The 25,565-nt window shown below is 37.3% G+C and overlaps 1 protein-coding gene across 4 annotated transcripts in view; it reads left to right on the top strand.

Moving 5' to 3' along the window:
* Window positions 1-25,565, top strand: part of PPP1R13B (protein phosphatase 1 regulatory subunit 13B) — a 70,415-nt gene that overhangs the window by 21,965 nt on the left and 22,885 nt on the right. For all 4 annotated transcript variants that reach the window (XM_084286908.1, XM_084286906.1, XM_084286907.1 and 1 more), the window contains exons 2-4: window positions 2,528-2,675; window positions 10,892-11,011; window positions 12,523-12,590. In XM_084286908.1, the coding sequence (XP_084143034.1) occupies window positions 2,528-2,675; window positions 10,892-11,011; window positions 12,523-12,590 (336 nt within the window). The remainder of the gene's footprint in view (window positions 1-2,527; window positions 2,676-10,891; window positions 11,012-12,522; window positions 12,591-25,565) is intronic.

The raw sequence follows: 25,565 nt of genomic DNA, 5'->3' as shown, positions 1-25,565 counted from the left end.
CAGGAATCCTGGGGTGGATGGCTGAGGGAAGTTGTGGAGTTTCCGCCATGAAAGGCTTTTCAGAACAGGTTGAACAAGCATCTCTGCAGCATGATGGAGCTAGAGGTGATCCTGCCCCAGGCCAAGAGACTGGCTGGGATGACCTCTTCAGGTTGCTTCAAAGCCTGTTTTTTTGTGTTCATATGTGACACTTCCCCTCTTAAGTATGAGGTCAGATTCCACTACTAGAATCTGTATTAGGTGTTTATTGTGTAAAAGATTCCACAGCCACTGAGGATTAACCGGGCCTGGACCTTTTTTCATTTGTGGAGAAATAACACTGAGCTGTAAACAGTAGGTGGTTCCAGACATCTGCATTATTAGCTGTGGTTGCATCCTAGCTCTACAATAGCTCCTTTTAGAGCTACTCTTGGAGAAACTCAAGGGTGAAGCTCTGGTACATCTACAGCCCTGGATGACTGCTGCTCACATTGAAATGCAGTTACTGTGAGAACTTCAGGGTACTGCATACAAGCTTGGCAGGTTGAGGGAGAATAGGAAGATGGGTTGGAACAGCCTGCAGGTCTGCCGAGGAGACTGAGGGCTGGGAACCCGGGCTTTCTTGGGACTGGTCCCGTGCTTACTTCTGAAGTTGACGGTGCTGGGATGGAGTGCTCCTGCTCAGTATCCAGCTGTTACTAGTGCTCATCTCCAGTTTGGTGCATGTAATGTGTCCCAGTAGTGTTCTGAATGTGTGTGTTTGTTTTTGTTTTTTTAAAGATATGCCAATGCAAATTGAGGCACAACTCCGGTTAAGTGGCGAGTGGTTATTTAATGAAGAGCTGTTAAATAATTAGGTTTTATCATTGTGGTTCAATATGTGATATTAAATCTTATTTACAGAGAAAGTTCTTTCAGAAAGAACTTTCTTTCTTTCTTTGTCTTCCTCCTAGAAGACAAAATTAATAATTTTGCCACATTCATTAGGGACATCTATTATGGTAGCTATGTCTTAAACATCACATATCTCCATCCCCCTAAGTTTACAGAATGGTATCATGACTAGTGTACTGATAGTAAATTGAGGCGCCAGAGAGTGAGGGAATGATAACATAGTTAAAAATACTTGTTTAATTTTGAACAGGAACTGAAGGCTGAGTATCTTTCTGACAATTTAGTGTTACATTGAAAAACATGCTTCTGTATACAACTCTCAACGGGTCCTCAAAACAGTCCCACTCAGGGCTAAAATGAATCGTTTTAGTATTATTGTATTGGGACTTCGCTGTTTTGTTTTTGTTTTGTTTTTGTTTCCTTACAAGCCCCTCAGCTGGTAAGGACACGCTTCCAGCTCTTGCAGCAAATGCCATAAGGGCCTACAAACCAAATTCATCAAGAAGGCTCTGTAAGGGAGAGGTCCCTGATAGAGGAGTGCAGCAAACAAATGTATTATTAATGGCCATATCAGAACACAGTGCACAGAGGGGGTGAGGTGGGTGAAGTTGATGTGCAGTTCTTGAATGCTTGACTTTGCAGCAAGGTACCTTTACTAACATGAGCAGGGATGGGAATAGCTCCAGCTCTGTGTGTTTGTGCACACCTTTGCTTAAGGTGGAGCAAAGCATTTGAACAAAAGTTTGCTTCAACTGAGCTTAGTGCTCCCTCTTAGAGCTACGCTTGCTCCTTTATAGATTGGATTGTACTCTTTCTTCTTTCTGTTTTCCTTGATGTCAAGTTCTTTTGAATATTGTTAAGGTGGGGAGGGGAAGAAAAACTATTTTGTGGCAGCTTTCCAACTGGAATAGCTGGGAGCAGTTACTCGAGGGAAAGTTGTCCTTTGATGTTGTACAAGTACAAGTCAGGAGAGCATGCTTAGTGCCTCTGCGGGCAGGTTGCGTGTGCATCTGGTCTACACAGCAAGTGCAGGGTGGGGGCTGAAGTAATGTGGAAACAACTGACTTCTCAGAGGTTTTAGCTCTAGCAAGTAACTAAACAAATGCAACCCCTTGCAAAATGTGACACTTCTATTTCCCCTGTTTGTATGGTGGTTTGGTTTTTACTCCAAGGCTTCCAATCCAATGAAATGTGAGTGGATCTTCAGACAAGTTGCAAAGGGTTGCCCACCTGTGGAGCTTTATGTTACTTTACAAAGTATTAATTTATTTGCAACATTTAAATGCTATGATTTCAAACATCTATTATAGCAAAACTCATTCCTTCCCTCCCAGCCTCATTGTCAGACAGAACTATACCACTTTAACTGAAATGAAAGAGGAAAAACAAACACCACCAACCAACCCCACCCTCCAAAAACAAAACAAAAAGAAAAAAAAAAAAAAAAGAAAAACCTTCCATTCACACTTACCAAAAAAAAATCAACACAAAGGACTAAATCGTTTGCTAAGTTAGAAGAAACTGAAAACTATTTTTATGATAATATTGACCAACCATAAGCATATAGTTCCATTTACAGAGGGTTTATAAATCTTACCTATATTCATATTCTTGTCATGTTTCTGAATATTCTGCTACTTTTTTTTTCTTTCAGATGATATTAACCGTGTTTCTGAGCAACAATGAGCAGATTTTGACAGAAGTTCCAATTACACCAGAAACAACCTGTCGCGATGTAGTAGAGTTCTGTAAAGAGCCTGGAGAAGGAAGCTGCCATCTGGCTGAAGTATGGCGTGGAAACGGTAAGCAAAATGTTTGGTGGAAATTGGTTTAAATATTTGTCACAATTAGAAGAAATGGTAAGACTGACTTTTCAGTATCAATAATTTCTAATTGTTCTAAAGCTTTTTTATTTTCTTGGCAAACTTTCATGCAGAGTGTGGTATTTAGTATCTGTAGAGACTAATGCAGTTCTTGATTATTTTTTTTCCTCGTTTTCCTTTCTCAGCATGGAGTATTTGATAAAAGGCATATGTAAGATGTGTTAGTCTTTTGTATTTCAGATCTTCAGATTACATGAAGTATTCAGTATCTGCCTTTTAAAAATGGGGGGGAAGGATGGCTGTATTTTTACTTCTACACATCATTTATTTCAAATAGGCATACGGCATGTTCAGGGTTGGAGTAGGGTTTAAATAATTTGTAACGTCAGCGATGATCTTATACAAGAAGTGAGTGAAGGTTACCAACTGGATTCTTTCCCATCCTGTTTCCTCACTGTTACCCACATGATAACAACCTGAAATTTAAGAATTGGTATAACAGAATCATAGAACCATATAATTTGTATGGGTTTTTCTTCCTGGATCGTAACTAACAGAAGTTCATACAGAATTGTGCCAGAATCATCTCCAACTTCTTCATGGAAGTGTATTGTCAAAAATTCAATAACTTCCCTTGGGGCAGGTAGTAGTGCCTGTCTTCTATTTGTGTTGTAATTGTTATTTCACAGAATGATGGGATGAGCAGTCCTTTTCAGGATTGTGTCAGAAAAGCCCTATTATGCATTCTGTTTCTAGATGAGTTCTTGCAATTAAGTGTAGTGCAAGCTTCCAGGTTATGATAGTGTATCAATATATGAGTAGGATCAGTGAATGGCTGAGGATAACAGGTAGGTTCTTACCTACCTCAATTACTAAGGTTACCCCTGTTTAAGCGGTTTGTCATCTATTCTGTATAAAGAATGAGGTCATAACTTGATATAGAATTCTTACTTTTTTATAGAGAGGGGTATATTTTGTTCAGGGGCTGTTTATTCATTTTGTCAAGCAGAGAAGTTTATTGCATTATTCAGATGCCTGTGGAGCTTTTAAGTATTAGCAAACTAAAATAGTTTCCTACTGGGATATCGTTTTATTTTTTAATGGTTCTAAGACTTTATAAGGAGAGAAGGTGCCTCGAAGTTGTTTCCTAATTAGATGGGAATTTGTAGAGTTTAGGCAAGAGTAAGCAGAAGGGAGGCTAAGCATGTTTGCAATTCTTGGCATACAAATTTAGCTTGTATTTATAAAACTGTCTTTAAGAATAAAACTTATAGGAAGGTTGCTATTTTTTTTTTTTTTTTCAAATTAGAAGTTTAGGTTACAAAGAGTCAAAATGCCAAGTATGTAACATATATAAACTGGATCTGCATGCACTCACTTATCCCTAATACTTTGCAACCACTGGTCTGTAAAAGTGTAACATATATGGTATTATTTGTCCTTCTGCTTTCACAATACTTGGAGGGTGTACTTTGCAAAAATGCAGAGAATGTTGTCAGCTAGCTTCAAAAGGTGACTGGAAATTCTAGCCAGTGATCCACAGCATCTTTATGGGGCACTTATGCCTTGCAACTGTGGCAAATGTAAGCATGAATTTTCTATAATGACTTCAAAGACTGATAACATATTTTATTTGCGGATATAACGTTATTTCTGAAAATGTTGGATATCTGAAGCTAACAGTTTCTATGAAATGGAAAATAAAACTTATCTTGGGAGATGTGATGGAGGAACTAAAACTAAATTTGGGTATCTATCCTGTGATTTGTGTGTCTTTGGTCCCATTATAGTCCATGAAGATCTAGATCACAGAATCACTAGGTTGGAGGAGACCTCCAAGATCACTGAGTCCAACCTCTGACCTAACACTAACAAGTCCCTCACTAAATCACATCACTGAGCTCTACATCTAAACGTCTTTTAAAGACCTCCAGGGATGGTGACTATACCACTTCCCTGGGCAGGCCATTCCAATGCCTAACAACCCTTTTGGTAAAGAAGTTCTTCCTAATATCCAGCCTAAATCTCCCCTGGCGCAACTCTAGCCAATTCCCCCTTACTCTGTCACCAGGCACGTTGGAGAACAGACCAACCCCCATCTCGCTACAGCCTCCTTTAAGGTATGCAAAATACTAGAGGGAATAAAATTAAAAATAAATAAATGAAACACCTGCTTACATTTCTGGAGCTCTCAAACAGACCTGTACTGTCAGCAAAAAATGTCCTGCACACTGTTTTTAAGTCTGTCTGACAGGAATTTCAGGACAAGCATTTTGTTTGCTTTTCTTAGATGTAGGATATCATTGTAAAATCTGTGTTGGTGGTCTCAACTTCTTTCCCCAAAGTCTGTGGATACTAAAGTTTCTGAGTGAAACAACTTGAAATTTCTTTTAAGGAGGGTGGGATGATAATTTTCCTTCAGCTGCTCCTGGGAGCTACATTAAGCTCCTTCCACTCAAATTTTAAAAATAATTCTAGCCAGGAGCAGAGATCTGTCACAGAAAATATGAGACTAAGAAGTGAAAACAAACAACTCAAACCATTGGTTTGGAGTGGGAAGTGGGAAGCAATTTGCAATGAAACTGCTGTATACGGTGCCAGTGGAAGAGTATTTTTTTAATTTTTTCTGTTGTTGCGTGCTAAAGAAATGGTTGAGGAGCTTCTGAAGAGTTGTAAAATAGATTGGGAGCTGTTTGTATTACACCTAAGAAACTGATTCTTCTTGGAGTTTCATGACATAAGTATTTGGTTTATGTGCATTTGGTTTTATTATTTCCTTCTCTGTTCCTATTCTTCTCCAGTTTCTTTAGGTGATTAATAGCTGAAAAAAGGCAACAGCGTTTGTGCCTGATATGTCAGCTAATTTTGTAGCACCTTGTGTTTACTCAGCTTGAAGTTTCCTTGCTTTGTATAGAATTCTCAGGCTATGGCAGGAGGAAAAGAAACATATTCCTTGTTGCCCAGCTATTGCGAGTCATGGTGGGTAAGGAGGTCAAAAGATAGGTATGATGCCAGGAACTTGTAGTGCGTTTCAAAAGAAAATGGATTTCAAGCTTTTAAATCTGTCCATTACCCAATTATCCACTTCATTTACATCTGGAATGGCCTTTAGCAATTGATATTGTTGGTCTTCCTGAATTTAATTACAGCCTAGACGTGAGTGACTGAAAGAAATGGAAGTATACTTGTAGTATACAACTGCAAACCTGCGTAGGTAAAGATGCTTTTCTGATCTTACAGTGAACTCCCAATTATGGACATAATCCATTACTTTGTGTTCTGGTTTCCTGTATAGCAGGCATAAACACATTTTATTACAGATGACAGAATACATGTAATCAGAATAAGAACAAATTATGAAGCCTAAAAATTACTCTGTTTTAAATATAAGATATATAGTTTCAACAGAACGATTTTTGCAATTATCTATTAAAACACCGATGCAGTATCCGTGTTTTGGTCTTTCAGGATAGCTAGAACTCACCCAACCTCAAAACTTTTGCTTCAAAGAAAAGGTGTCTAGCTCATTGCTCAAGTTAATCTTTGAGAATTTTTGTCTAACTAAAAATTGAATAGTTTTTGCAAGTAATTTTGAATTTATACATAGATGACATTTTTTCATTTTTCATAGAAATAATTTTTTAAAAATTATTGTTAAATCATAGGGATCAATCCTATTAATTACTCCTCCATATATATTCTCCTATTTCACCTTCTTTCTTTTCTTCTATTTGTGCAATTACTGACAAAAATGTTTTCTAGTTGTTACAGCTTTAAACATAAAACTGAAGTGTTTTTTTATTCTTAAAGAGCAAGTATTTCCAGAAAATGCTTCTTAGTGCTACCCTAACTTGCAGTAAACGTTAGATCAAGTTTTCTACCTGCAATTTTTTGAGGTTTATAGGCTTTAAACTGAAGGAAGGAATAGGGACTTCAACTCTTTGTTTCTTGTGTCAAATGTTAATGTCCCTTTCCTCTTCCTCTTTATTTTCCGAGTCTCTTTCACTTGCCTAAGTTGTGCCAAATGATTACAAAGTCATTTTTCTTCTGTTTCAGTACTGCTGCAGCTTGCTCTCTAATTTAGGGCTTCATATTCCAAATTGTTTTGGTGGAAGTATTGCAAAAGAAATAAAAAAAGAAAAAAAAAAAAAGAAAATCTTTCCCATTTCTCTCCATGGTCATGTCTGGAAAATTATTAGCCTTCATTCTTCAAGTCTATGATGTAAACAGGATCTTTTATTTTGAAAAGCTCCTAAAGCTCCTGGGATCAGGGCCTTACTAGTAAAGGGAGACCTGCTTAACCAGCAGCCGTGCTGCGGCCACTCCTCACCGTGCCAGAATTAGCCCAACCCTGTTCAGACATCCAGTTTCTTGGTACTCATTATCAAGCATCATTACTTACTATATTTAGTTGACAATCTTTTTATTTAGGAAAAATTCCTGAAGCTTAAGATCTTCTGTGTCCTAAAGTCCATGAACTAGGTAATTTTTAGGTATTTTACCATTTGTGGTCTTTAGAAGATTCTTGCTGCAATTTTAGTGGATGTGCTTGAAAGCACTTGAAATGTTACCTCGCACGAGGAGCTGAAAAACCTGAAAATCATGTTTTTAAAATTCCTTTTCAAGAACTGAGTTTTACTAAGTTCCTGACCTTAACCTTGTATGCACAGACACTGTTTACAATGTTTCTTGGAGCCCACATGAGTGAGGGACAAGAAAAGGAAAATAAAAGCTTCTGTGTTTTTAAATATGGTGTTCTGTTTTTTGTTTTTGTCTGTTTCCTTTTTTGTTAGGCAAGGAGTTGGCTGATGAATAAAATTTGCTTCTGTTTTAAATGACCCTTCCCCACTGAAAGCAGTTGGAGCTAACTGTGGCTGTGTTGTGTTAATCGCTGTACTTGGAGTCCTGTAAAATTCTTTAAGGAAAAAAAATGGATCCAGCATGCACACTAAATAGTAAATGAGTAACAGGGCTACACAAGGGTATTTTTTTGTTTGGATTATGAATTTTGAAAAATCTTCAGAAGCATTAGCAGTAAATGTAGTAGTAACATATTGACAATTATCAAGACGGTAATAAAGAAGAATAGTACGTTTCTTTTAACCTTCAGAAAGGTGTTTTATTGGGTAATTCCGAAATTGAATAGCTTGTCTCTGCAAATAACTTTAGATATTTCATTGTATATTTACTGAGTGTTTTTCAAAATATCCTTTGCCTGTTTTCTAAACTTGATCTTGCACGTGTTGGATAATGGGATTATATGGGTCACTGTTGCATTCTTCTGCCTGCTCTTTTTGTTTGGCTTCTCTTTTGCTTCCCTATTTTTCCATTCCATTAGAACTATTTTCTCCTTCTTCAAAGACCTATCCAGAAATACTGGAATGCTTGAAGCTCTCTTTACAACGTGAATAGCTAAGGATAAATAAAGGAAAAAAAAAAAAGCTACTAGGGAGTGCCCAAAGGAGGGCTATGAAGACAGTGGAGGCTTGGAGGGGAAGATGCCTGAGGAAGGGAGGATGCACGAGGAGCAGCTGAGGCCCCTTGGTCGTTCAGCCCCGAGCAGAGCAGGCTGAGGGGAGGCCTCATGGCGGCCTGCAGCTCCCTCACGAGGGGAGCGGAGGGGCAGGCGCTGAGCTCTGCTCTCTGGGGACAGCGACAGGACCCGAGGGGACGGCATGGAGCTGGGACAGGGGAGGGTCAGGCTGGGGGTTAGGGACAGGTTCTGCACCCAGAGGGTGGCTGGGTGCAGGGACAGGCTCCTCAGGGTGGTGGTCCCAGCACCGAGCCTGGCAGAGTTGAAGCATTTGGACACCGCTCTCAGACACAGGGGCTAATTTTGGGGTGGTCCTCTGGGCACCTGTAGAGGACAGAACCCCCTGGATATCGAACATGTGGCTGATGACATGGGATTTTGCTTGATCTTAGGAAGTCTCTCAAAGCCTGACTTGGAAGCTAGAAGGGTAGATAAGGGAAAGGATCAATTTCTGCTTATTCTGTTTCGTATGCTGCTTCCACAAGCATATACTGCTTGCTGCTACTGGAAAGAGAAAACAGGCCCATGTGGACAGGTGATCAATCCACAGAGATGACTTATGTTTTGATGCCTACTATAATCAGTATCATTTTATCTGTATCCTTGGCTATTTACAGTGTAAAAAGACTGGAAATAGAATAAGGAAAAAGCATGTGGAGATTTTTTTTTTTTTTTGAGGAGGTGCCCTGGAGGTGTTTTCCTCTGCAGAGTATTTTTAATCAGTTTGGCAGTTTTCAGATTAAAACAAACAAACAAAAAACATACACACCACTTCCCCCTCAAAAAGAAGGGGGGAAAAAAAGATTATCTAACAATCCAAGCTTAACAAATGTTCTCCAAAACCAAATGTTCTTCATGGAGAGTAGTATTTGATAAAATGCAAGTGCAAGCAGTAGCATTTGTAGAGCTGTACTTGATACTTTTGAAATAACTGTAGAATTGAATGAAACTGAATAACTGAATTTTTCTAAAAGATTGCTACTGTGTATAGAAAAGAAATATACCTATTACATACCAGATATTATCCAATAACAATATAATTATAGTGTTATCTTCTAGGTGTACCTTCTAGTATGTGAATTTGTCTGATCTTGTCATAAAATCCATTGTATTGGATTATGGTTTTTCTGTATCTTCAATGTAAAACACTTCCTTTAGTTCTAGCTGAAAACTCCTTTCCCTGGAAGGCGCAGTTTTCTTGGAATTCTGCTTGATTTGAAGGAAATGACTAATGTAGAATGGGACACGATCTTGGCTTTTTCTTTTCTTAAATGGTTTAAAATACAGTGCCTTAGGGTGTGCTCATTTGTATGTTGGGGAGATCTTAGCAAGGCATTGATGAGATCAGGGTGTTTGACGAGACAGATTTTTCACAAGATGACTGCAATAATAAATACATTTTGAATCAAGTGATCTAAATGCATCGTCTTCAAAATATTTCAGTGAAGTATCCCAGTAGTGTCAACATTTACACAGTTCATTATATATACAAAAAAAAAAATGTAGCTTGTCATGTGTTTTGTCTTCTGTTTTTTCCTGTAATCCTTCCTTCCAAGCTTTCTTGAAGGTATGTCATATATCTTTGTATCATTTCTGTCATCTTGCATCAAACGGGTTAAATTAGAAATGTCTAACATTGTTGGCAGTGTTCTGCTTGGTAGGAGATAGCGTGGTCTGACTTTTGGGGACATAAAGGATTTTCCTTTTAACATTAAAGAACACAAACTCCACCTTCTGGTTTCCATCCAAGCCTGTTTTTCTGTAGTAATGGTGGCTTGTATGAAGTGTACGTAGGACAACTGATTTAGATCTCTTCTAATGTCACTATTTCGTTTGTTGTATTCTGATCAGGAGAGATCTCTTAATACTGTGCTTAGTATTAGGAAGCTCTTAAGCTTTTTCTTACCTTAAATCAAAATACTTCAAAATAAGTTAAACAATAATTATAGAAACAGTGAAAATTTTTCTTTTGAAATACTTACTCATTTTGAGATACTGTATACATAGTGCATAGCATTCTAGTAATAGTAGATTTGATTTTGAAGAAATAACTGTACTATGAGAATGTTCTACGCTTCTGGGGAAAACAAAGATTACTGTTGCGTAGAACAGCCTTTATCTCTTCAAAGATTTGCCAATAATTTCACATGTACTAGAAATTAACATCCAGTCTAGTGTATTGGAGTGGAAGTACCCACCCAAGTTCATAATAGGTGAAATGTCAATACAATGACGTGTTTTTTTGTCTGTGTGGAAGCCCTGAGGTTCAAACAGAATGTATCATCTGCATAATAGAGCAAAATATCCATCTGCTGATGGGGAGCAAAGGTGCAAAGATCAGCACTGTGAAAAAGGTTGTGTTGAAGAATTCCTGACATAGCTAAACCAGAGTTTGTAGACACTGTTAGTTTTTGTATGGCTCTGCAGACTGGTTATGTATTGCTGTTAAGCAGTGACCTGTGTTATAGTAACAAGCAAGCTTTTAACACAGTGCAACTACTTTCTGTTGGTGTATGCTTGCTTCTTTGACTTTGCATAAGTGAAAACACATTGGATGGACTGAATTACTACAAAAAAAGACATTTGTATTTTTAATGTTCTATAAAATTTTGCCTAACTTAAAATAGTTGTGATAGATTTGTTTATTTTCTACTGTTTTTAGAACGTCCCATACCCTTTGATCATATGATGTATGACCACCTGCAGAAATGGGGTCCCCGGAGGGAAGAGGTGAAATTTTTTCTTCGTCATGAGGAGTCGCCAGCTGAAAGTAATGAACAGAGTAAGTACACTTACCTTCTAATGCTGTTACCTAAATATCTAAAATGTTTTCTGAAGTGATTTCAATTATCAATTGCTTGAGTAAACAGTAGGTATAGGCAATCCAACTTCCTTACACTAAAGTCTTTTTGAACATTGTTCAGTGTCATGTTGATTGATGTTCTCAAGTTCCCTTATCTAGAATAATTTCTATCAATCTGAGTAATGCTTTTGTAGTAAGATTGGTTTCTATTCTGCTTAGTACTGTTCCAAAAATGTTTGTTATATGAGACACTTAATGCATTTTTGCTTTTGAGAGAAAGTCACAATGTTTTTGAGAGGGTGGGATTGTGCTTCCTGACTTCCTGCTCTTTCAGTTGCACCCACAAAAAAGATTCAGTAAACTAATTTGCATCCTTTAGAAACAAATCTCTTTTACAGACATCGTTGACAGAGGTCTTACAAGCTTTACTTTCTCTGTACTTTCTGTAGATATATTTATTGGTAGTAATAATTCACACCTTGAAAAATCCCTGGACTGTCTGTATTTGCAGAAAAAGTCTATATAAAATTACATTATCCATACCATATCCATAAATTACAAAATCCATATTACATTAGGGGCTTTCTTTAAAGACTGGGATAAAAATTAAAGTATTTTAAGTTTCTGATTTAAGTAGTATAGACTACTTAATTTATGAGAAGATTTTTGAGACTGTGCATTATACTTTATGGCTCTCAGACTGCCTGAGAGAGAGGAAAGGAAACTCAGAGTAAGTTGTATATTTGCATGCTCAGACAATCCTTACTCATTCAACTAACCTGACTACTTATGACAACTGAATTTCAAGTTTTGGCTAAGTCCTTATTGCTTTGAGCTGGGGTTTCTTTTCATATCTGTAAGTGGCTGATGGTTGCTTTGAGTGCCAGAAGTAGCAAGTCCATTAATATATAAGGATTTACATATATGTTAATTAGATACTTTGTAAAATACTTAGTTATTCTTTGGGCAATTCTAATTTAAAGTATGTTAAGAAATTTAAGATACACATGAAGCCACATTTGAATGTACAAAGAAAATGTGCCTTCTGAAGCATGCAAGGCCTATTAATTCATTATTGACCTGTGGATCAATTTGTAGAATGAAGTTGTTTACAAGGCATTGCAGAAGTTTCCTCTTATATATTAACGTATAGTACTTTCTGTGGAGCTGCTTCTTGACATAGAAGTGTGAAACTTCAGTAGTCATTCTCAGTACATTCCCTTTCATAATATCATTGCCAAAACACAAGTCAGAAAATTAGGCCTACATGTCTGTACCTTTAACAGAGGAAGTCTGTGAAGTTATGTCATATTTCTGCTGACTCCACTGTGTACAGAGAATAACCTAATGAGAGAGTCAAAACTAGCAGAATGAAAATTCATAGGTAAAATGTTATGTAAAAAATAAATCATGAAAAGTACAGATTAAAGACTGTGAACCAGTTGTGTTGAAAACTGAACTTTGCACTACAAATGATGCTTCACTTTTAGGTGGACGACAAGCCCAGAACCAAAGAAATGGAATAAACATACCTGTGGAGAAGCGTACAGAGAATGGGGTAAGTAATAAATCATACAGGTTTTTAATGAACTCAAATATTGAAGTTTTAAATTTGTTTGGTTTGCAAAATCTCTTGTAGGAACCAGTGGAAAATGTTTAATGCCTGTTCTGTTGTGATTTTCATCAACATTTTTCTGTAAATTTTCTGCCTAGAAAGAAATTCACTTCTGTGAAGTGAGAAGCCATCAGCCTCATTAATTACTGCATTTTCTCACCTGCTTTGCTCTCTGTTATTCATCCTGTGTGAGGAAAAAAGCAGCTGTATTACTCTTGCATATGAGTATTGCCTGTCCAGGCATCTTTTCTTGATTGTTTTTTCTCACTAACACTGATCTTGTGACGTAGACTCATAAGGTAAAACATGAAAATATATCTATGGATTGGAATGTTTTCAAACACTGATAGAAGAGGTATATACCCTTCAGAGCCATCTCTTTATACTGGTTTGCACACTAGGTTCATTTCTATGCTTTAAAAAAAAAAATCATTTTACGAAGTTGCTTATTTAAAAAACATATTGCATAGCATAGAGTACCTGCTTGGTGGCATTCTGTGAATTATGGCTTGAACATCATCTCTTTTACAAGTAAAATACAGGTTGTCTGTTTCAAAATTGCCATGGCTTAAAAACCTGTTCCAGAGTTGGAATTCCCTTTACTTTCTTCTCTCCCTTCTCATCCTCAATTCTAATAAAGACTCAACAGACCATAATCTGTTCTCATTCACTCAGGACCATTTTGCTGCATCTTCTGAGGCACTTTAGATATAGTTGATTATTCTTTAACGTTTTTGAATTTCAAGAAGAGCTCACTAATTCATAGTTGTATTGTCTGTTGGAACACTGTTGATTTCTAAACGTGCCTTAGAGCTCTTTTGTCTGGGTAAAGTAACACTTCAGAGAAGTTTAAAGACAAAACTAATCAGATTTTTCAAGTTGAGATGTCTTAAAATATCAACTAAAATGTTAAAAACAATTGTGCAGGTTAAGTGACTCTGTCCTTGTATATTGCCTAACAACTGGCATCTAAAATCTCATACGTGTGTTTAAACATGCAGCAGCGAAGTTATAGTTTGTCTTTTTTTCCTTTCAACTGCTTAGTTACTTTTCAGCTTTTAGCAGCTGGTTTTATATATGGCATGTGGGGCTAGTGGAAGGAATCTTTTTCCCTATTCAAAACAGTTAATCATGTATTGCTTTCTATATTTCTTTTCTGTAGAGAACACTAGCTGATAACATCATCTACATGGATCTGTTTATCCTGCTTCCATTGTCATATTGACAATGTAGTGAGATCACAGTACTCTAGTATGCTAAGGGAGCATAACTCTTTAATGACCTTCCGAGGTCCATTCCTCATAGCTCACATACTTCATTTGAGACGACAGTTTCTGGAAATCAGAACTAGCATGTGCCTTCTAATTGTACTTCTTGGCAGCACTGAACTTTGTGTTTAGTTTGATTTGCTGTTAATTTTGTGGGTAAAGCTCAGACCTGGTAACTTGATAAACACTGCTACTTGTGTGCCATTCATATTTTATATAAAAGTTTGGCCACAAAATTAAGAATTATTAGGGAACTGATCATTTTTAAAATACACTTTTAGTAAGTTCATGAAATTACTAAAAGATGAGAAGGACATGAAGAGATTTTATTATTATAAGTTTTCATGGGTTTTATGCCATAAATGGTACAAATCAGGTTCTAAAAGTTATAAAATTCAGATTTTTCAACTGTACCAAGTTTTAAATGGGAGGGGGAGGGGGGGTAAAGAGGTGGCTTTGGGATCAAGGATTTAATCAGCTTACACTTACGTAATGCATTAGGCTTATTCATTGTTACTGGCATGCTGAATGTTAGACTAGCCCTAAAATCAATACAAACCAATGAAACATTGAAGAGAGCTCAAATCTTACCAAATATTCGGCATTAAGGTATCTTTTTACTACGTGTATTGTTTTTATGATGAAATGATTGATTTGTATTTAATATTGGGGCTGAGTTGGAAGTGTGACATGCATAGAGAACTTTTAGAAACATGTTTGCTTTCATGTTTGAATCAGTAGTCTTGGGAAAAAATTATGATCTGTCTGGAATTCAACTTGGATAACTTCATGAATTGATATTTTGTCATGTGCAATGTTCTTTTCTGTTCTGTGAAACTCCTGTGTGCATGATCAGCAATTATTTAAATAACGGTGAACTTAACATCAGAAGATTACATAAATATATGAATTTTATCAGATAATCTTCTAAATGAAGATTGAATGTTAAAAATGGAATAGGCTATGTGTCTTCAGACCATGAAATGTGCTTTGTTGTGAAGAGAATACTTATCTGTAAGTGCTCATCTGAGAGCTTTGCATCTCCATAACAAAGTCTAAGGAAAAATTATGTGAGTGGTTCTCTTATTCCTGAAATGACCTCTCGGTGGGTTTGCTCTTGTTTACAATTTTCCTCTTGGAAGTGGAATTACGCTGTAATCAGGGCCTGATCTCTTTCCACCACTATCCTGAAGGTATACTTATGTGGAGATAAGACTTACATAACTACACATTTTCCTTTGCTGGGGAGATTGGTTGGTGTCTCGAGGGATTCACTTCTCTGAGAACAGCTGCCTCTTCCATTCTTTTGCATGTGTAGCTGAGCCAGTTTGATTTGGACACAATTTGTAACAAGGGAAATTCTAATTAAATATCAGGGAAAGTCTTTTCTCAATGACAGTAGTCAGGCTCTGGAACAGATTACCTGGAGTCTGTGGAATTTCATCCTAGTGGAGGTTCAGAATTTAACCTAATTTGGTCCTGAGCATCTTTGAGCAGGGTTGATTGAAATTTATTTTTTAGATACTGTGATCCTCATTATACTGATGCTGCAAACTTCCTTCTACCATTTAGCCATTTCTTGCCTTTTATCAGTGGCCATGAAACAGTGGCTGTAGAATGCTGGGTTTTGTTTTCTTATAGATGTCCTAGCATGATCCAAACTTCATTCCATAGAAATGACAGTGGTCTGAACACAGTGAGAAAGAGCAAATACGGTTCTATCCACTGGAGGTCAGTGGTACACAGGAGAGGGACTGGGAGCCACCCTATCAGTCATCAGTAGGAAAAATGGATCATAGTCTTATATAAAGGAAGTTCTGGAAACAGGACTGACCTGGTAATGACAGTTTTCCAGATGAAAAGGTAATCTAATGATTGAGAAATTCGTTGGAAATGAGAAAACGAGAAAGCAAATGCAAGTCAGGAGAAAAAAAATGGAGTGCAGGGACACAAGAGAAGAGAAGTGTATGAGACAGAATAGAACTCTATTAGTGTGATGAAAACAGTCTGTACGTGATGGCAGATAACTCATTTGCAGGAAATGCATAATTTATATTATTTTTCTACTTCTTAAACTTCTTCATTTACTTAGGGAGAATAAACTATCAGTTTGTACTCTTATGTACCATTCTTTCTTTAATTCATTTTGTTTTTTCTAATACTAAAATTGCCCCACTCCCCCACCCCCCTTCAGGGAAACTGGTATCTATATGCTTTTACCTTGATACTGACGAAAGCCTTTGACAAGAAATGCAAGGAGGAACCTGATTTTATTGCTCCCCAAGAAATTTTTGGCTTTAGTGTAAAACAAAACCCCTAACTGGACAATCGGTCCTTTAAATTTTCTTTGTCTTGAAACTATGACCAACACAGATAGCTGAGAATTAACTTCTTTTTTGCTGTTAGATAATAGAAGTGAACGTTACTGTTCAAGTGGCTCCAGTCAGGCTTTTTGCAGCAGGTTTGCAACACATAGCCCAATTGTTTTAGTATCAGGAGAACCTTACAATTTCATGCTCGTGGAATTTCCATTAACAGGTAGGTAAAACCTTCAATGTTTATGTACACACAAAGCGCTTTTAATAGTACTGATTTAACTTGGGAGCAGTTACGCTCTTATTGGCAGAACCATCCAATGCAATCAGTGTCTCTGCATTAAAAGTAGTAGTAAAGAATATACACTGCTTTCGAGTTCATGTGGTAAGGTTTGTCAAACTCTAGGCTTAGAATTTAGATAGATATATAGCTGGTACCAAAATTCATAAGTGGAATTTTTTGTTGTTTATTAATTTTCATGATACGAATGATACAACTGCAACCCCATAAAAAGGCATTAAACATCTTATATCCAGTTACACAATTATTATTTTTTTAAACGTGTTCTAACAATCTTCTGATAAGCTTAAAAAATGGCTGAACCATTTTTACGAGGTTAGTTGTGCAGCTTTCCACAGCCTGTCAGGCAAAGATTTGCCAAAATCTAATTGGGGGACACACACACAAACAAGTTAACTTTTTTAGTAGTAAACTCAAGAGAAAACTGAAAGAGAAGGGAAATATATTATACATAATTGCTTAAAGTTTCTCATTTGAAATGTTGAGGGATAAAGAGCTTAGTCGGAAATAGAAATTGCTCTTCAGATCTGAGCTACAAATGCAATTTGATAATAGCCTGTAAGTATTAAGTACTTCCGTTCATAATATTTAATGATGTATTTGGAAGAGGCTGCCATTCACATAAGGCAAGTTTTAATGGCATTTGTTCAAAATGAGCAAATGACAGTGTCAGTCGTGGAAATCTAGATCCTTTTAGGGGTCTCATAGCATAGTCTAAACAAAAAAATTCATTAAAAGATGACACACTATTCATTCCTAAAATTCTTGTCAGATAGGGGAGCCTTACCTGTACCTTCAGTTCAGACATCTACTAAGAGCTGGGGGTCAACTTAGCAGATTTGACCAAAAAAAAAAAAAAAAAAAAAGATTAATCTGATCTCTGAAGCATTTTCCTAAAAGCTTGCTATATCTTGCTCTTTCAAAAAAAAAAAAAAAAAAAAAAAAAAAAAGAATAATAATAAATCAATAGAAAAGCTAACCCAACTAAGAAACCTCAGGGGAGGGAGGGGGAATTAAATTGGGAGAGGGAGGGGGGGAAGGCAGTCTAAAGCTAATTTTGTTGCAAAAAAAAAAAAAAAGTCCCAGTCTCTTCACACCTTGGTAAAGGGTAGTTTGTCTGGAAACATCTGTACAAGTTTAGTAACTGTGTGATCTCATTGGAAGAATTTACATGAAACTGTAGGGAATTCAGATGCTCCTGACCTGGTACTTTACTCTGAGGCTTTTTGTAAGCTTTTTAGGCAAAATCACATCATTCTGGGATTTGGAATGTCACGAGCAGTGTTTTGATGGGTCCTGTAGTTTCTCAAATGTAACTTCATCCAGTATAAACTGAAATACTAGATACTGACACGCTATGAAAATAATCGCCACGTTTTATTTACTATGTGACCATTTTTGTGTTATAATTTTAATTAAGATGGCATAAATTTATGACTAATATTAGTTCTTAATATCTAACTTCATTTGCTTTGAAGAATCTAAAGATAATTTCTCTTACTGGGAACAGGAAACCCTCTTGGAACATATGAAGGGACTGTTTCCCTACATGTCTTCTCTATGTATTTACATAATTTTTCATCTCTATAGACAGAGATACCAAGCATCTACTTAAATGGCTATGGATGTGAGAGCGACTTGCACTTTTTACTCACTTCTTGTGTGCGTATGGATATATTTTAACCTTGTTTGTCTGCTGCCTTCTCATTCATTTAAATTCCATTCAGCTCTTGCAGTCCATTCGCCATTCCCTGAGTATTGGGGTTTTGTAGTGTTCCTTGTGTTTAGTAGTTCTTTTGTTCTTCTGGGCACCAAAAGATAGTTCTGTGCAGCAGGTTACAGGGAACAACGATGTGCTACTCTGTGGAAGCCAACAGGTGGCTTCCCATATTTTGCAGGGGAGGAAAGACCTAAACTGCACCATTTACTCAATTTACACCTTTAGTTCCCACTTCTGCAGGTGTGACTTTGTTTTCTCTCAGGCATGGCTCTTTAGTTTTACAGCAACACTTAGTTGTGGATGTCTATGGAAGAGGAATGGTGAAAAGTCCTGTCCGGTTTGCTGAACCTGAAAGTACGGTACATCTTTATCTATTTCTCATCCAGTGAACTTGGCCTAATAGATTCACACTTTTCTCCAAATTTTGAACTAAACAAAGCTTGTGGAGAATTGCCTCCAATTGTCACTGCGCATTGAGATCCAAACTTGCTTTTATATAAAGGTGGAGTAGTTGAGAATATAGGTGTGTGTGAGCTGACACATAACATTTATTTTATGACCTAATGTGCGTAATGTTACCTGAAGAGCTCACTTGTTACTTCTCATAAGGTGTTGCTTTCCCAGTCCTTACACTGCTGCTGTAAATTTTAATGCCCTTTGCCATGCTTGTATCCTTCTGGAGTTGCATTAGTATAATTTTAAGTTAAACCAAATATTTTGATACAAATTTATTGCAATGAAGATGGGACTTGCCCTTTCCCTTACTTCAGTAGCTCCTTACAAGAGACAGATTATGAAATTCTCTGTGTCAGTGCAGAGCTCTAAGAGCTTTAAATGTTAAAGCTTGAGAGTTCAGATTGTCCCTCTGTGTCTGAGCATCTTTCAGTTCTGAGCAGGAGACTCTTCTGGTACTTGCAAAGCCACCTGCCCCTTTTCAGGCCATCTTCAGTCATCTCTTTTATGCAGCCCCGTTGTCTGCAGACTAGTGCTTCCTCAGCATGTGTGTGTGGTGGCACTTGCTTTTGTGCATGTGTGCGTGCATGCGCATGTAGTGCTGGCCTCCTTTCTTTGACGCACCCTCACTTGTTCATTTAGTTTCCTGTCCATCTGGCCTTCGGACACCTAGCCTACCTACTTCCCACCCCTAGGTTTTTCCCAGGCAAGAGAGCCTTTCCTTTTCTCTTTCTCCACAACTGCCTCCTGATCTAATTGTACTTAGGTTTGTTTCCCCTGCAGTCTTCCTCACATCAAAGTACAGAAAATGAAAGTCCCCGTGGCTAATTTAGGAGCAGGGGAGTTGAACTTGTTTTTCTTCCCTTATTCTTACTGGATGATCTTATTCTATAGCTCATACCTTTTCATGCTTGCTAAAAATAAGCCTCTTTATGTAGCTGGAATATTCACTTTATCGTGCTTTGACATACAGTTGTTCAGTGTCCTTATGGAGACCCATTTGGCTGGATCTCTTGTGTAAGTGCACTGAATCACGTTGAATTCTTTTCTTGAAAGAATGGGGAGGGAGTGAACTTGCATGCAATTCATGAGTTTTATAAGGTAAATTACAGCTTTCTATGTTTTTGTCTTGCATGCTATTATCATTTTTATAGACATAAGAAACTGGTAGTGGATTTTAGTATTTTCTTTCATATTCAGCATTTAAAAATCCTGAATTCTAGGTTTTGACTTGCTGCAATCTTCTCTGACATGAAACTTCTTGATGTATGCTATTACACGTGTTTTAGCTTCATTGCTGGCTCAAATATTTATCTTTTTGCATGCAGGATTTAAGAAAAAGACAAAACTAGGTAGTGAAGAGCATTATAGTAAACACCGATTGATAGTCTTCTGGAAACAACCTTTTCTGTTTTGACTGTACTGTTTGCGTTTTTATCTTAGGCAGTCTTAGTTAAATAAACTGCTTTTGTTAAATTTCAAGTGAACTTTCAAAATTTGAGTTTCCTGTCACTTTAAACAATTAAATTAAATACAAGAAGTAATGATTTCCCTGTTCTTTTTGGCATTCTTTTTTTTCTTCAGAGTTTGTAATACTACAAGAATAAAAACGGAGCAAATAATTTGTTGCCCTTTTAAAACTAAATTTTCTGTGTTGTCATATTTGCAGTTTAACCTGGTAACTGCGAATGAAATGTGTATTGCTCGACATTTTCCATTGAATATGAGAAGTGCAGTGAATCAAGCTGATCACAGTTGACAGCTGGCTTGATCTTGCAGTGATTAGGTCTTTCACTGCTGGCAAAATCCACTAGCCTTTTCCGTTAGCTGATTGTTGATGAATGCAGAGAGACAGTTTTTCATATTGATAAATGATTGGGGAAACATTTATTTCATATGGAATAATATTTAAAAATATCCTACCTCCTATTGATTGCACTGAGGCAAAAAGCCATACAAGAATGCATAAGATGCGTGTAGTCGTTGGCTTGGTTTGCTCACAGCGAACGGTTAAGCAATTAAGTGTAGACAGAAAATAACAGAAAGATGGAGTTGGAACATGCTGAAGCAACACAAGTGTTTACAGCTGATGGGCAGTGCTGCAAAATAAAGATGTGCTCTCTTACAATTACGTGGGAAAATAGCAAACAGGTAATTCATTACTTTTCCAAAGTTTTACACTTTAGTGGATGTTATTTAAATACGTTATTGCTTTTGAACTTCTTTAAGTGATTGTGGGCTTCGTTGTCACATGGCCAGAACATAGACTGGTTTGTTTTTTTGTAAATGAAATTGAGTCAATCAAGATTTTGGCTGATGATTTTGCTATAATTTTTAAGTTATAAGACCTTACGAAAAGTTAGTTACTTTGAAGTGTTGTGGTCAACTTTTGTTTTTAGCAACTTTAGTTTTGTGGCATGTGCAACACTATGCTAAACAGGATATTTATTTTCAGTACTTTGGTTGTTTTGGAAATGTCCTATTCTGTTGTTCTCATATAAACAATATTACAGCACCACAGAACAACTTCGCAGTGAAACCATTACTTAAGGGAGGAATAAACATCTATTTGCTCCTAAACGTGTTATTCTGACGTATAAATACATCTTAACCATAATGAGGTAGCCTATCAAAATAATGTGTTTTTCTTTAAAAAGATGTTTTTTTCATAAAGACTCACAAACATACAGTTCCAAGGCTATTTTAAAAGAAATTTGAGTAATGTATTTTCAATGTGGATTGAAATGTGACTCACTAGTTATAATTACTCTGAGTAAAAGTATTGGTATTGTAAACAGGTCTGAAGTTGTGTGCACGAGTGATCTGTTACTCCTAAATGAATGCAAAATTTCTTTTAAAATAGTTTTATTTTGTTGGAGAAGTACAAGGTTTGCTTCAAATTAGCTATAGGGTACTTACATGTAGCAGGTTTTCAATACGTGCTTAAATCCAATTGTAACTTTGAAAATCTATTTTAACGTTCTTTTAATTTTTGTTTTGTGTAATTACGTTCTGCCTTTCCTTAGCTGCTCTGTCCGGAATAGAGGACAGTCTCACTTGGGAGATTTCTTAGAAATATGTGTAAACAGTAGTAAGCAAGGGAAATCTAGAGTCTGGCTTATGCTGAATAGACTTTAAATCTTTATTATGTCAAATTACCTAGTTGTATTAGCAAGTTGGAGGAATTAACAAAGTATTGTACTTTAAGGGAAGATGTTGGGGTTTTATCAAATATAGATAATGTGAGACTTCTCAGCAAATTGTAATGTACCTGAAGTAAGTTTATCAGTTCTAAGGAACTCTTAGTTTGTTCATTTGTGCAAATAAAATACTGCTTTTATTACAAATTTATGAATTAAGTAACCAGATTACATTTGTGATGTTAATTTCAAATTTATTTGATTATCAGGAGATAGCACACACTAGTTGTATTTTTCTGTAATTCCCAATATTCTGGGTGCCTTTTCTGGATTTAATTAGCTTGTTCATTTCCATTAAGCTTAAAAAAAAAAAAAAAAAAAAAAGGAGAAAAAAAAAAAGAGAGGCACATGCTATTGTCATTGGATTCTTTAAAATGGATTTCTGCTAACGGCATATTTCTGACCCAATTAAAAAAAAATGCCAGGCAGAGCTGTGGATAAAGCCATTAAACTGGAAATAATGTCATCCATGTCGAGATCAGCAAAAAATCTATTTTAGTTTAAATAGAAACATATTTTCTTTCATCCCTTTATAGTGTTATGCGTGATCTTTCACATGAAATTAAGTTGCTTTTGTACTTTGCACTAAAATCTGGTTGTATGAAAACTGTGCTCAAAATCCATTAGCATTCTTAGCTGTGGAGATGTGCAGCCTTTCTGGACCGCGTGTCAGTATTTTCAGAAATGTAAGTGCATCAGAGTTGGTCATCTGCAATAGATGGCTCCATCCTCTTCTCCTTTCCTCCTCAGGTAGCACAAGGAAACCACATGTGTTTTATCCAAGATAGATTTAATACAGCACTAGCAGAGTACAAGAAAATAAAGCTCCCATCCCTTCCATGTGTTGTCCCCATTGTTATTGTTCTGCTGAGGACAGGTACCAGCAGTGTGCGAGGGCTGCTCTGATCAGACACCTTGAGAGATTTAACTGGGCAAGTGAGAGCATCCCCTAAGCTATGGTGTTTTGAATGAAGGTTAGGGCAGAAAAGTTCCGTGTGGCTGATGGGCTTCTGCCATGCTAACTGACAAGAACAGCAGAATTAAGACATCTTTTGCTAGATTGAGCAATCGAAGCAAGCTGTTCATTTCTTTCCTGCTCTGGTAGGTTGGCAGGTGAGCAGCCAGAGCTGTTGAGAGCCAAAGCTCTGCCTTTCCTGTATGTGCAGAACGGAGGAGGAAAATGCAAGGATGGGCATGTGAGAGGAGAGCTCCAGGGTTTTGGGACGGCTGAGACTTCTCGGAGCCTTGATCCCAGTCTGGAATTCACTGGCAGGAGAGCGCGCCAACCTACCCTGTTTGTTTTGCAGTTGTCAGCTGCTTTGTGCTGGAAGTATGGTCATCTTTGTTCATGCACTCTCACACTTAATCTCAGAGCGATCAGTTCTGTGTCTGTGACAAAGCTGCATGGGGTTGGCTGCCTTACAAAGGTAAAATCTTGGTCTTGAGGAAGGTTTGGTATTGCCCTGGGAAGGGAGAACTACCTAAAACTGCTACAGATTATAGAGAGCTGAGTCTTTCTGTAAGTGCTCCTAAAACAGAGCCTTTACGTTGTTTGGCATTTCTGTGTAGGTGTTTTAAGGTTTCTCAGGAGCAGTTTGTGGTACCTTTCTGGCCTTCACCATCTTCCCTATCATGCTGGTGAAGATAGTGACTTCTTTTTGACATGGTACAGCTGCGTGTCTTACTGCTGGAAAAAAAAATTGCTTCCTCCACATGGGGGAAACTTCCACCTTTTTGATATGCTGCTGTTGTCCTAACCTTGATGAAGATTTTTTTTCATGTTTATTCTGGTAGGGGGTATGATTATTTTTCCCATAAGAGACCTTTTGGGGAGGGAGTGGAGTGTGTGTGTGTGCGGAGAACTCTTAAGGGAAGGCTTGTGTTTGTTTTGTGGGGGATTTTATTTATCTCAACATCCCATTCGGCCACAATGTCCCTTACCTCTGCTAGAATTCTAGAGAGGCAGCCTGCCCTGTGCTATAAAGCACTCAAAGTGTAGCTAGCTTGTGGCTGGGTTTTAACGCACCATATTATGTGGTGCATTATCTCCAGTATCTGCTCTGGTATCTGCTCTGTATTGGCTTCTCAGTGAAGTAATTGGTGGTTAAGAAGTAGCGGGATACGAGCAGAAGACTTGTGGGCAGCCCTTTTGACAGCCAGCATCAGAAGCAGCCATCCTGGTGTCCAAGCTAGGATGCAGACTGTCTCACCTGCCTGCTCACTGCTTGATTACATTTTATCTAGGTCATGCTGGCTAATTGGCAAATAGAGATTTAACCTCAGAATTATCTCTGACCATGGGAAGTGTTAAAAACAAGGAGAAGGATAGATTTAAGTACTAAAAGAAGTAGTAAATTAAGGAGTAAGTGTAGAGGTGATGATAGGAAAAAGGCTAGAAAACGTGAGAAAGTTCAAGTACGTGATTCATGGCACAGGAATACACGTAGGAGAGGGTGGAGCTCGGCTAGTTTCAGGAGGCTTGAGGTATCTGAACCTAAACTTTCTAGTGCAGAGCTTTGGGAACAGAGCTGAATTGTGTGGGTGACGGGTGTGAACACCTATCTGAAGAAGAGGGAAGGAGTAGATAAGGGAAGTTAATGACGTGGTGGTTCTTGCAAACCTAGGAAGAGATCTGAGGAGACACTGTACAGGAAGTGGTTGATAAATTCTTGGTCTGTTCTGGTTTTCTTTTTCAATGAATTGACTGAATTACGGTTTACGCTGGCTATTTTTTGAGTGGTTAGGTGTTACCAAGCCTAAATGTGATATTGCCAGTCATTGAGGTGGTCTGTGAAGCTTTTAGACAGTAGTTGTTTTCCTTTAAAGCTGATATTTCTGAAATCATAGCAGGCTCAGGTGTGGGTGTGGTAGATGTTTTATTTTCAAAGTAGCTTTCTGTTCTTCCTAATGCAAACTTAGAAAATCAAAGTATCTTTGTCTATTTCTCTGCCTTACTGCCTGATCCATAAAATCAAATCACATCCTCATTATCATCTCTTAAAAATAATCTATTTTGAAGTTCTGTCTCCTGGCTTTTTGATTTTAATATTGCCATGATTAGATTCCTCTTCAAAAATAACTTTCCAATGGGAGTAAAAACACAGAACCAATTGGAATCTGCCCTTGTGGCTTAAATGTTTGACTACAATACCTTCTGCTTGTCAAGGAACTAAATTGAGTGCAGATGCAGTTTTTCCTTTACTGTTGCGGGTTGTCAGTGAGTAAACCATTTCATAATAGCTCAGAAGCACGTGGACTGAGTAAAGAGAGACTGAGGAGTTTGTGACGATAGAGCAGCATAGTGTGAGGACAGAAGTGAAGGAGGATCAAGAAGACGAACTTTGAGTGACAAGGCTAATGCGCAGAATTCATTATTAAAGGAGGTTCTCCCTCTTAATTAAATATCTAAGGTATGACTTGCTCTGAGGCTGCTTGTAAACTGGTTTCCAAACTATTTAATTACTGCTGTACCATTCATCTCACCTGTCCCAAAAATATTAATCATCAAATGGTAAAATACCAGTCTCTAGTAGGAGGCTAATGGCAGAAGCTGAAAATGCAGTTCATTACAAATTCTCATCATGACCTTTTAAAGTGGCATGCTAGACAAAATAAATACAATTCTCTTAGAAATTCTTGTAAATTTTAAGAAATTAGGGAA

Source organism: Netta rufina, assembly GCF_964035555.1.
Source record: "Netta rufina genome assembly, chromosome: 5".
Classification (NCBI taxonomy): domain Eukaryota; kingdom Metazoa; phylum Chordata; class Aves; order Anseriformes; family Anatidae; genus Netta; species Netta rufina.
This window is presented reverse-complemented; position numbering and strand designations above follow the sequence as displayed.